This window comes from Lissotriton helveticus, chromosome 5_1 (genome assembly GCF_964261635.1).
Source record: "Lissotriton helveticus chromosome 5_1, aLisHel1.1, whole genome shotgun sequence".
In the NCBI taxonomy this organism is placed as follows: domain Eukaryota; kingdom Metazoa; phylum Chordata; class Amphibia; order Caudata; family Salamandridae; genus Lissotriton; species Lissotriton helveticus.
The window spans coordinates 2,119,924,360-2,119,937,618 of record NC_136065.1 but is presented as its reverse complement, the minus strand read 5'-3'; the positions used below and the strand labels follow the sequence as shown (position 1 = coordinate 2,119,937,618).

General features: G+C 50.2%; 1 protein-coding gene across 6 annotated transcripts in view; it reads left to right on the top strand.

Annotated features, from left to right (window-relative positions):
• Window positions 1–13,259, top strand: part of PRRC2B (proline rich coiled-coil 2B) — a 549,871-nt gene that overhangs the window by 404,203 nt on the left and 132,409 nt on the right. For all 6 annotated transcript variants that reach the window (XM_078646193.1, XM_078646192.1, XM_078646191.1 and 3 more), the window contains one exon: window positions 1,415–1,542. In XM_078646193.1, the coding sequence (XP_078502319.1) occupies window positions 1,415–1,542 (128 nt within the window). The remainder of the gene's footprint in view (window positions 1–1,414; window positions 1,543–13,259) is intronic.

Below are 13,259 nucleotides of genomic sequence, written 5' to 3'. Positions count from 1 at the left end.
TCCCCCTGCGGTTAGACCTTGGTAGACGAGCCCTAAAGGATATAGTGAGGCTGCGCCCACTGCTCTTTTGGGTCCGCCTAAGAAGGACTAAGGAGCTGGCCAAATACGCCGAAGGACTGGACGACCTAATTTTACTTGACGTCGGAAACAAAATTGGCTGGTTGAAGAATGTGAGGCAATTAGCCTCACAATTGGGTTTGAGAGATGAATGGGAGTCTCAAGCTCCCCCGCCCAAAATGGTTATCAAGAAACTATACTGGGATTGGGTTCAGGTCGAAGCAACACGCAGTATGACAGGGGGGTCACTTACTGAGTGTTTCCTTGAGTTTAAGTGGGCCAGAAAATTGGAACCCCTCTTTGACCTTATAACCAAGCCGCTAGACAGGGCCCTTTATTTAAAATTAAGGTACGGGACCCTCCCGGTACATGAATTTACCTCAAGATGGTCCAATCAGGATTGCCCCTCACGATCATGTCCCGGTTGTGCGGCCCCTAAAGAGACTGTGGCCCATCTCTTTTTTTGCCTGTCCCGCGTATAAAGTGGCACGGAAAAACTGGCTGAAACCAGTTTGTAGAGGGCTGGGGCTGAGGTGCCATCGTTCGGCCCTACGAGTGATTTCAACGGATTCATCATCTACCTCATTGATTTGCGGGGTGGCAAAGTTTTTGAGTAGTGCCTGGCTTATTAGATCAAGACTTCTGGGAATGAATGCCAGGCCACTAACTAACTGGAGTGGAGTTAACTGAAGCCCATCTATTAGAGTTTTCCTAAGTATTATTGCCTGTGGTCTTTATCATTTGTTGTCTGTGTTCTGTTATATTTTAATCATGGTTTTTCCTTGTTGATTGTTATTATTTAACCTGATGAAATGTATTTTAAAATGCATATTGTTGTCTTTTATGGTGAGTAATTTTACCGAATAAAGATATATAACACATATATGTATATATATGTATATGTATATATATGTGTGTATATATGTATGTGTGTATATATATATATATATATATATATATATATATATAGTGTATAATTCACTTTAAAAACGCTGAGCCTGCTGGAGCGCATCATGTGATCAAGCTCCTTCGTGGAGCGAAAAGCGCCATGTCTGTTTATGCGAAATAAACTTACTGCACTGCTTGCACCTTAATTGTGTGTGTGTGTATTGTGTGTATGTATATATATATATATATATATATATATATATATGTATGTATATTTATATATATATGTGTATGTATAATTCTTTGGATGCAGAGAGTCTATTTCATCTTGCCTAAAACGACTCCCTTCCTAACTCTCAACATAAATGCCTAATCTCCATGTCTGCTTCTCAGTCACCAAGGCTGGTAGTGTTTAGGTTCATGTTGTAGTTGAGCTTGTAATGAATGTATCCTCATTTCCCTTCTGCAGGCAGCAGCGGCACAGCAGATTCCGATTTCCCTGCACACCTCTCTGCAGGCCCCTGGTCAGATGGGTCTCAGAGGTGGTCTCCCAGTCTCTCAATCGCAGGAGATGTATGGCTCCATGCAACAATTCAGGTAATTGCTAGTGCATTCTGAGCTGACAGTTGTGTGCCAAGTATTTATGAATTAATCTTAATACTGTGCAGTCTTACGGGAAAATCTTCTTTTACATCTCACTGTTTCTTCCATGAGTAGTTTAATGTCTTGCAAGAAGGCATCATGTTTCGTATTAGCTGTGACATGGTAACATTAAATATTCCCATTACCACTGCTGTTGACAAATTTCTTTGGTCTTCACTGTCGGATATTTCATTGATTCAGGTGCTCAATCACCCCTATTGATCTGGGAGTTCCACAGTGATCTAACCGTAGCACTATAATGTTAAACATAGCCAAAGAGACTCAACACGTCGCTTAAGTAGCTTACTCACTGTTAGGACAGGAAGTCTTCTGCATGGCTCTGGAGAGAGTGCTTCCCCTGCCCCATGCTGATCTCAGGCAAGCCATTTAAAAGTTACTGTATGTTTTCTAAATCCCTAACTCCGTGGACCTGACAATTCTGCATGTCTGCTGAGGGTCTACCAGTTTACATGGATTGATACCCTAGAGCTGGCTCTGAGGTCTAAGGCATGCCTAAAGCACCCCTTTTTTCCAGAGTGGCTACTGCCCTCTCTACCCAGTCTGTGGTAAACTGCGAGTGGTGGGAGCAATAAATCTATAGTGAGATGCAGTGGGTTACTAGCCACCCTCCTGCTCGAGTCTGTGCAGTTGCAGTCCCCCGCCCCCCAACTCTCCCACATTCCTGGGCTCCTGTTGCCTTGGTCTACCTGACATGTGTTTGAGAGCCAGTGGTTGCATTGAAGGATGGGGATTTGAGCCGTTGTGTGTAACGCAAGATGTTCTGCTGGACATCCCAGCTGCCCCGTGCCCCTCCCAATTCCTTGGAAAGGCCTGATGGGCTGGGGTAGACACTCTGCTATTATCTGGGTTTAGCTGTACTAACTGTAAGAGGACCCTTCCCTCTGGTCAGTGCCTCCTAGTCTGGAGTTAATTAAAATTTCTCTTTAGGGAATAGCATGGGCTGGTACGAAGGAAGACAGTAGGTCATCCTTTGCATCCTTTGTTCACGCAGTGAGCGCACCATGAGTGGTCTCTGATTAGAAGTGCAACAAGGATTCAAAAGTAGTAGCCCCTCTAATTGGACCAGCCATTTCAATCAGAGGTGATAAAAATCTGGACGTAGCGGTCAGTGATCAGAAGAAGCGGTTCACACAGGGTCTGTCCAAAGAAGCCAGCTGTGACCCACACTGTTAAGGCAAGCTAAGAAGCTTGCTCACTGCATCTGGAACTTGAGGACGTTTTCTCTGACAGATTCTGCTGCAAAGGAATGTGCCAGTTAGACGGGGCGCAAGGGCATCAGCAGCATCGTAGAGAAGACCAGCAGTTCCTGTGAGTCTTGCAGAGCTGATGCTTTGAACAAGGAAATTGCAGACATCTGTTCAAGATAAGGAAAGGAAGCTTGCAGCACATTGAAGGAGACAGATGGGGACGCTTGATCCCAGTACTTGAAGGTGAGGGCACTTTACCCCGACCATTCTGTGTAGGAAAGTGCCTCTTTTTGCATTGGTGCCCCACACATTTTATCTAATGTTGATGTACTTTGACTGTGAGCCCTGGGTTCCTGCCAAACAGGTATCAAGGGCCTATGTTTTTTCCCCAAACTGTACTGTTGCAAACCCCAATTGTCAACTCTCTGGCCACATGTAAGTCCCTTGTAAGAGGTATCTTAGGTACCAAGGGCACTGTGACCAGGGAAGACCTCTAAGGGCTGAAGCACTTACTGTGCCATCCTGAGAGGCCCTGTACCTTTACAGACACACACACACACACACAGCAGGCTGCATGTTTTGGTACAGAACAAAGTGAAGACTCGACAAACATCCCTGTTTGCCATGCCTAGAATCCACTGCCCTGGCATAGGTAAGCAACCTCTCTAGCTGGGTGCACTAAACCAGGGATGAGGCTACAGGAGCATGAGCCCTGTACCTCTACAATGTGTAGACCAATTCTTAGGAATTGTAAGTACAGTAATGCCATAAAGAGAATATGGTCTGGAAGTTTGTCATACGAACTACGCAGCACCATAATGGCTTTACTGAGAACTGGGAAGTTTGGTATCAAACTTCTCAGCACATTAAACCCACACTGATGCCGGTGTGGGATTTAATGAAAAATGCATTGAGGCATCTTGGAGATGCCCCCTGAAAAACGACCTAACTCTAGTATCCTGGCTGAGTGGCTGCTCGCCAGCTGCCACCACCAGACATGTTTCTGGACCCCTGGGTCGAGAGCCTGCCGCTCTTGGGTGCTGAAACAAAGCACATCCTGGAACGAGGTGCCAGCCTCCTCCCCCAGGATCGTCAGGGTCCACAAAGGGGAAGCTTCAAAGGCTTTCCTTTGTGAGCTACCCCTGCCGTTCGCTGCTACCAGCAGCTGACCCCCACCGGTTCTGACCCCCACCGGTTCTGACCCCCACTTTAGGCGGGAGGATTGGCAGGAAAACTAAGTTAGGAGGAGAGGTGTGCCCACCTTTGGCAACCCCACCCCTCATGTAGGGGAGGCGAGGTGAAGCGCAAGTCTCAGGCTCCACCAACTTGATGAATGAGGGACCCAGCCAACCAGAGTGAGGCTTATGCCCTCTGTAGGAAGGTAGATCCCTGACTATGGTTGCCCCAACTTTTTGCCTGGTGTTTTGCTGGTTTTCTGACTTAGTTGACCTGGGGCCCTGCTATTCAGGACCCCAGGCCCACTGCTCTCTCTGTTAAAATGGATTCCATGTACCTTAGGTACATATCTAATTGGATACTGAGTCACCCTATCAGTCCCTGTACAGTGTACCTTAGGTACCCAGGGCATAGGTGTACCCAGGGCCTACCAGGGGCTGCAGCATGTATTATGCCACCCCTGGCTGGCCATCCAAATCTGACACAACTGGCTGCACGACAGCTGGGGCAAGGTGGTGTAATCACCCTTTGCTTTAGATATAGTATACCTATATCTAACCCTAAAATGGACACATGTATTCCTATCAGTCACTCCTATGGCAGGCCTTAACAATCCTGAAGGCAGAGTGCTTGGAATAATGTGAAATAGTGCTCTGGCATGAGCTGAGCCCGTTTGCAGCTTGCGGAACCAAGTCCTAATAGCTGTTCCATGATAACGCATACCATATACTCTTAAGTGCATTATAATCCTCGCGGTTATATGCCAACTCTGGTATCGCTTTATCAAAACATGTCGAGTAAGGTGTCATACGAATTGGAATACTAACCCCTCGCCAATTCTGGCGACGGGGTTAGCATTCCACCCTTCTAGAGGGACACGACATGTATGTAACCTGTAACCCCGGTTAAAGTCAGACATAGTCTCAGCTCCACAAGATGGATGCTGCCACCGAGACACAAGTCTGCCCTCCTGCTGCTGGGAGTCCTCCCAGCACAGGAGGCAAGGACAAAGGGTTTCCTGCCAGGGGCGGTGCCAGCACCGTCCCAGACAGGATTTTGTGTATCCTAGGTAGGCAGGGCTTTAGAGGAAGGTGACTGCAAGTGGCACCCCGGTGCTCACTGTGCATAGGCCGGCTTGAACCAGTTTTAGGGGCACTCCAGCCCCTGATCTGGGGAAAGCCCGCCAAAGGAGAGGGGTGTAACCACCCCCCTCCTAGTCCCACCCATAGGGCAGGACTTAGTCGCGTGCCAGCCCCTTTTTGCAGGATAAAGGTAGGAACTGGCCCCCTTCCAAATTAGATCATCTTTGAATCCTGAACCAACTTTCCACGAAAGGACCTCAAGACTCTTCTCAAGATTTCTCCCTTGTGACTAAGGAGTAGTCACCCTGCAGCAGCAGGCACCAACCAAGCATCGCGGTCTGCTGCAAGTCTCTCCTCCGGATCAAGACTGCCCAGCACGACGAGAACCGGCTTCCCTGGCACCTCTGACCTCAACCTGCATCATCAGCCCAGCTGTGATCCGTGGGTGTGACGAGACCTCGAGGGACCGGCCATCTTTGAAGACTGCACGACGCTTGTCCAGCACGACCACCGAGTGACCCTCGACTGAGTGCTCTGGGGTAAGAGAAGCCCCGACCCTGAGCAGCTCCAGCACCGAAGTTCAGCCCCCCTGCATCCACGAGATCTGCGTGGGGCCCTTCTGCTCTTTGCTGCTCACCGCGTTGTCCAGGTCACTTGCCCGTTGGCTAGTGGCCCTCTTACGACGCTTCACGACGACAACCACCGCTGGTCTGGTTGCTCCAGACTAGCCCTTGCTTCCCTCCAAAAGAGGAGCACCCTGGACCCTCCTGGTCCACTCCAGACTCCATTTTAAGTCCACAGCGTGGGCTTGCATTTGCCAAGACTTGTTGCCCCAATCCTGGGTCCAGCGACGTCGACAGCAGAGACCTTCGTGGGACAGCTCGCACCTCCATCATGGTCGCCGACAACGCCTCCTGGTCCGAGAGGCTGCAGAGCCCAGCAGCGCCCACTCACCTGGCTGAGGTGACTTCGTCCGGTGCCATCCTGGTGCCCACCTAAATCACTGGCTAGTGATTCAGAACTTGGTCCCCTCTGCTTACAGGTCTTCTTCTTCCCTGTTCCAGGCTTGGATCACCACGAACTTCTTCACTGGCCGCCTGCCAGCAACTTCTTTCTTCAGGCTCCTGGATCTTCAACAAGGGTTTCCGACGCAACTTGAACCCTATGCAGCCGCAGCCCCTGGGCTAGGTAAACTGAGTACTCCGGTGCTCCAGCATAGTCCAACACCCTAAGTGTTCGGATCCACTCTTGTTTTCGACCCACCTAGTCGGGTTCGCCCGAGAACAGTAACTTTGTGATTGCTAGTATCCATAGACTTGTTCCCGCATTACGCGTGAGAGTTCCCACTCTGCACACGGCGTCCCTAGGCCTCCTGCTTCTAATCCAAGGGTTCAGCATTGTAGGCCTAGCGTTTCTACAGTCTAGAAAAGTATGTTTGAGGCATGTGGGCTGCTAAATTCATATCTTAGCATTAGATCGCCGCCTAGTGTTGGGTCCGGATGATCGCACATTGTTGTCCTGGAAGAGTCTTCGAAGTATCCTGAGATAGGTGGCTCCTCCCCTGGACTACAGTGCGCATGGGCATCGGCTCCATCCCCAGATTGTTTTTTTCCGCCATTGGGTTCGGATGCGGTCTCGACCTCTCTCTGTCGGAACCGAGAAAAACTAACTTTTTAAGGCCAAGAGGCCTTGTTTTCATAGCGTCGGTATTGTTTGCGCACGGTCTCGAGTTCTTCCGTCTCTTGGAGTCGGATTCAGCGGTGTTTTTTCACTCTTCGGACATCGAGGCCTTCTCATCGCGACACGACTGCAACTTTCCAACATGGAGCGGAGTCCGTTTAAGTTCTGTCCGCTCTGTGGGTCCAAATACCCACATATAGATTTGCACCCCGTCTGTAACAAATGCCTTTCACCAGACCATGACGACGGAAAGTGCAAGGCCTGCGCACAATTCAGGTCTAAGAAGACTCTCAAGCTTCGGCGCGCGGTGCGCCTGGAAGCCAGACAAGCGGCCCCGGATCCGGAAAACATTTTCGGCGACCAAGAAGAGGAGGACCAGAGTCATCATCTCCAAATCTCCCCGCCCGAGACGGAGGTCGAGGCGGATCCGGTAGACGACGACGGAGTCGTGGGTCAAGGCCTTGAATACGTCGAAGAGGTAGGGGACATCGAAGAGATTTATGGGGCCGCGGAAGATAGCTCAGGGGACGAGCTATGCCCCGAAGGTTACGAAGATCACGATCGGGTCACGGGATCGCCTGTTGGCCTTACCCAAGACCCCGTACCGCAAGCCACGGCCCCGCCTTCAGGCCCGGCCACGGACACACTTGCTGCGCAGCACGTTTCGAAACCGACACCGAAACATACGGTATCGACAACACCTAAAATGGCCGACCCGAAAACGAAACCGAAACTTATGGACTCGAGCGTCCCTAAAATGGCGGCCGTACCTATAAAAGCTACCTCACCGGCTACTTCATTGACTCCGTCGGGCTCCGGTCCACAGAAGTCGAAGAAATCGGTCGATTCCACGGGGTCGAAGTCGGCGCCAGAGGAGGGATCCTCTAAGAAGGGTGGTCGGCACGGGTCAACCGCTGCGACACCGTCCAAGCACGCCAAAGCCAGCGGCACGGCTCCGGTTCCGACTGGGACTTCGTTAGTCGGACGCGTGGTGGACACGGAGGCGACACAAGCACACGGATCGAAGGCTGGCACATCTGCGCATCGGTCCAAGGACTCTGGGTCGGCGGCGGCAGCATCTTCGTCCAAGACTTAGAAGGGCCAAGACGTCGGATCCGAGGGGAAAGTCAAGCCATCCTCGTCGGCGCAAAAGGCCACTGCAAGTGAAGCGTCCCTCATCGCCTCTTCACTACAGAGAATCAGGGAGAAGGCCGCTGCTACGTCGGCTCCGGTGCCATCGCCACACACTCCGGCAAAGCCTGCGAGTAAACTTCTTTTCCTTCTGCCACCAAAAGAGGCGCCGAAGGCCTTTTCAACGAAATCGATGCCAAAGCAGTCGGATTCTTCAACGGCAGGGGCACTTTCAAGTCGGGTACTCGACTCAGAAGAGGATTCTGAGCGTTTTATCGACGCCGACACAGGCAAATTGACCCTTTACAAGAGGAGGATCACTTCAGAGCCAGTGGACTCCTATGTCATCCCCCTGAAGAAGAAAAGACTTCCTCAAGACGTTTCAAGCCTCATAGAACCTATCCAGCCTCCTCCAAGGAGGAGCCCTACACCCTCACCAGATCACTCTGAGCGTGAGGGATATAATGAGGATGACCAATACACCTTCCCCATCAATGAACCAGATGCACAGCCAGATTCATATGATGACATTGGTGACCAAGGCACCCAAAGTGTGGGGCAAGACCCACAGCCTTTCAGTGCACGTGCATCCCCAACAGAGGACTCTGCAGGTTTTCATGCACTCATTGAGAGGGCAGCTGCTAATCATGATGTGGACATGCATGCTGACCCAGTTGAAGAAGACTTTCTATTTGACACTTTTTCAGTCTCTGAAAGATCAGTGAAGACGCTGCCTATGCTCAAAGGGGTCCTCAAGCATGCTGCGGACATCTTTAAAGAGCCTACCAGAGCGAGAGTGGTCAATCCACGTATCGAAAAAAAGTACAGACCAGCACCTGCAGACCCTGCATACATTCGGGGACAGTTGCCACTGGACTCTCTTGTGGTCGCAAATGCCAGGAAACGGGCCAACTCCCAGACGACGGGTGAAGCTCCTCCCCCGGACAAAGAGTCCAAGGTGCTAGAGGCAGGAGGCAAAAGAGTAGCTGCACAAGCTGCCAATTTTTGGCGTATTGCAAATACACAAGCACTCTTAGCACGTTACGATAGGGCGCATTACGACACCCTAGAGCAGGTTATACAACACCTGCCTCCGCAGTTTCAAGAGGCAACCAAACTGCTTATAGAGGAGGGAAAACTGATCTCCAACGCAGCCATCAAGTGTGCACTTGACGCCGCAGACACAGCAGCTAGGGCTATCAACACTAGCGTCATGCTAAGACGACAAGCTTGGCTCCGCATATCGGGGTTTAAACCAGATATCCAGACAACCATACTTAATCAGCCAGTCAATCCTGATAGACTGTTTGGTCCAGATGTTGACACCACCCTAGAAAAAATTAAAAAAGACACCGAAACTGCTAAGTCAATGGGGGCCCTATAGTCACAACAGTTTCGTGGCAATAATTTTCGTCGCTCAGGTGCGCGTGGAGTCACCAGAGGACAGATGGGTCAACAATCTCAATTCTTTAGAGGTGGAGCACAATCCTCGTACACCAAACAGAACAAGGGGGGTTACCGAGGAAACAGCACCAGAGGACGCGGCAGAGGGAACAACAACTCCCGCTCCTCTACCCCAAGCAAACAGTGACTCTCTGTCACTACCCCCCGACCACTTGACACCTGTCGGGGGGAGACTGCAGCAGTTCCTGCCCGTCTGGAGAAACATCACCACAGACAGGTGGGTGCGACAACTAGTCCAGTACGGTTATTGTCTAGAGTTGAAATCCACTCCACCCAACATTCCACCAAGGCAAAGGCCTATGTCCGCAGAGCACTTGCACTTATTGCAGCAGGAAGTAGTGGCGATGCTGCAAAAAGGCGCAATCGAGCTCATGCCAGTGGGACAGGAAGGCACAGGGGTATATTCCCTGTACTTCCTTATTCCAAAGAAGGACGGATCTCTCAGACCCATTCTAGATCTACGTCCCCTCAACCTGTATATACTGTCAGAACATTTCCATATGCTTACACTGCAACAGATTCTTCCCTTGTTAAACCAAGGGGACTTCTTAGCAACCTTAGATCTCAAGGATGCTTATTTCCACATTCCACTACACCCGTCCCACAGGAAATACCTCAGGTTCACTATCCAAGGCAAGCATTACCAGTTCAAGGTCCTACCCTTCGGAGTCACCACAGCCCCAAGGGTGTTTACCAAGTGTCTGGCGACAGTAGCAGCGCACCTCAGGAGGCAGAACATCCATGTCTACCCCTACCTGGACGACTGGCTCGTTCAAGCCAAGTCGGAACAACAGTGCGCCGCGGACATGTCGACTACCATTCACCTCCTTCACAATCTAGGTTTCTCGTTGAACTACCCAAAGTCGCATCTTCAGCCGGCACATGTCCGGCAGTTTCTAGGTGCGACGATCAATACCCTGACGGCCATGGCTCAACCAAACCAAGTCAGGATAGACAGCATGCAGTCTCTAATCCAGAAATTCAGACCACAACACTCGCTTCCAGCGAGAGTGTTCATGCAGTTGATAGGCATGATGGCCTCCTGCATCTTCATAGTCCCTCACGCACGGTTACATATGCGCCCGCTCCAAGAGTGCTTAGCAAATCAGTGGACACAGGCTCAAGGACAATTAACAGACCTAGTGTTGGTTACCAGTCGGGCATACGACTCTCTGCATTGGTGGACTCCACACAACCTTTGCAAGGGCCGACTGTTCCAGGAGCCAGTGCCACAGATTATCCTGACAACGGACGCATCTCTCCAGGGATGGGGAGCTCATCTGCTCACTTACACAGTGCAGGGACTATGGACGACGCAGCAACAGAAGATGCACATCAACTATCTGGAACTGATGGCAATCTTCATGGCGCTCAAGTCCTTCATTGTACATCTGTGCAACAAGGTAGTGTTAGTCCGGACGGACAACATGACCGCGATGTACTACATTCAAAAGCAGGGGGGCACCCACTCGCCGCAGCTGTCTCATCTGGCTCAGGGCATGTGGCGGTGGGCCATTCAGAGGAACATCTTCCTCATGGCAGAACACCTCCCGGGCAAGGACAATCAGATGGCGGATCTGCTCAGCAGATACAGCCATCAAATGCACGAGTGGGAGTTACACCCATCTGTACTCCACCCGTACTTCCAGCAGTGGGGTCATCCGGAGATAGACCTGTTTGCCACAAAAGAAAACGCAAAATGCCAACACTTTGCCGCCAGGTTTCCTCACCCACAGTCGCAGGGGAATGCGATATGGATGAACTGGTCAGGCAAATTTGCGTACGCTTTTCCGCCAGCCCCTCTGATACCGCTGGTGGCAAGAAAGCTAAGGCAGCACGCGATGACTCTCATCCTGGTTGCTCCAACGTGGGCGCGCCAAGCGTGGTACACCACGTTCCTCGAACTCTCAGTGGTGCCGCATCAAAGACTGCGCCTCACGCCCAGACTTTTGACGCAGAACCATGGAGATATTCAGCATCCAGATCCGCAACAGCTCAACCTGGCGATCTGGCTCCTGAGGTCCTAGAGTTTGGATACCTTAACCTGCCTCCAGAATGCATGAACATCATCAAGGAGGCAAGGAAGCCAACTACCAGAGCATGCTATGCTGCAAAATGGAAGCGCTTTGTCATTTACTGTACAGCCAATGACATCAACCCGCTGGATGCATCTATCCCTAACATCATTTGCTATCTGTTGCATCTTTACAAGTGCAATCTAGCGTACACTTCCATTCGGATACATCTATCCGCCATAGCAGCTTATCTTCAGAACAGGCAGCATCTCTCTGTCTTTAGGGTGCCTGCCATTAAAGCTTTCCTTGAAGGTCTGAAACGAGTCATTCCCCCAAGAACACCACCAGCTCCGGTGTGGAACCTCAATGTGGTCCTCACCAGACTGATGGGACCACCATTTGAGCCACTGCACTAGTGTGAACTCCAGTTCCTAACGTGGAAAGTAGCTTTCCTGATAGCTATTACGTCACTGAGGCGGGTTAGTGAGCTACAAGCGCTCACAATCCAAGAGCCTTTCATTCAAATTCATCCAAATAGGGTAGTGCTACGCACTAACCCCAAATTCCTTCCGAAGGTGGTGTCACAGTTTCATCTCAACCAAACTATTGACTTGCCGGCATTCTTCCAAAACCCACAAACGGTGGCGGAAAGAATGCTCCATACCTTAGATGTACGGAGGGCGTTGATGTACTACATAGACAGGACACAACCCTTTAGGAAAACAAAACAACTTTTTGTTGCCTTCGCACCACAACACAAAGGCAACCCTATTTCCAAAGCAGGAATAGCCAGGTGGATTGTTAAGTGCATCCAAATCTGTTATCAAAAGGCCAAGCGCACTTTAACGATACCCCCAAGGGCACACTCCACACGCAAATTGGGGGCATCCATGGCTTTCCTAGGGAACATTCCTTTAGAGGACATTTGCAGAGCAGCCACGTGGGTTACACCACATACCTTTACAAAACACTACTGTGTTGATGTGCATTCCAAGCAGCAAGCTGCTGTAGGGCAGGCTGTTCTCAAGACACTTTTTCAGGTTTCTGCAGCTGGCACAGGCAACCGCCGCTGATGGAGGGACTGCTATGTATTCTATGCTAAGATATGAATTTAGCAGCCCACATGCCTCGAACTGAATATGCTACTTACCAGTATGCATCTGTTCTTGGCATGTAGGGCTGCTAACATTCATATCGCCCACCCTCCTCCCCGGTGCCTGTCGCAGCTGCAGATGTACTATTGTATTCAGTCATTAGCATGGACATCCTTTACACTTTTCACTCCATCTTCTGCCACAATGGCGAAAAACAATCTGGGGATGGAGCCGATGCCCATGCGCACTGTAGTCCAGGGGAGGAGCCACCTATCTCAGGATACTTCGAAGACTCTTCCAGGACAACAATGTGCGATCATCCGGACCCAACACTAGGCGGCGATCTAATGCTAAGATATGAATGTTAGCAGCCCTACATGCCAAGAACAGATGCATACTGGTAAGTAGCATATTCATACTTACCTGCTAGTAACTTCGCATTCCACTTCTTGTGTATATGGTTTTTCGTGCCCCTCGGGCATTTGTGTAAATTGTGCAACTTTCAGTAATTCTTTAAGAGTTTTGTTGTGTGCTTAGCTCCCTGTCTCATAAAGAGCCAGGGTAGTCCTGTTATAAATAAATATACTTTATTTTTGATAACAACTTGTGTGGTGTCCTTTCACTTGGTGTTCAAGGGGTAATGTGATGGTAAAACAGCTGGCTTAACACACCCTCTAGAGTCTTAGCCTTAGACTGCTCGTATCCACGCTACTAGGATAGCTGGTCTATAAGGTTGACTTACAACCAATCATCAATAAGGATTGTTTGGACTGATACAAAGTGCTCACTAGAATAGTGAACATTATATATCAGGCCAACTTC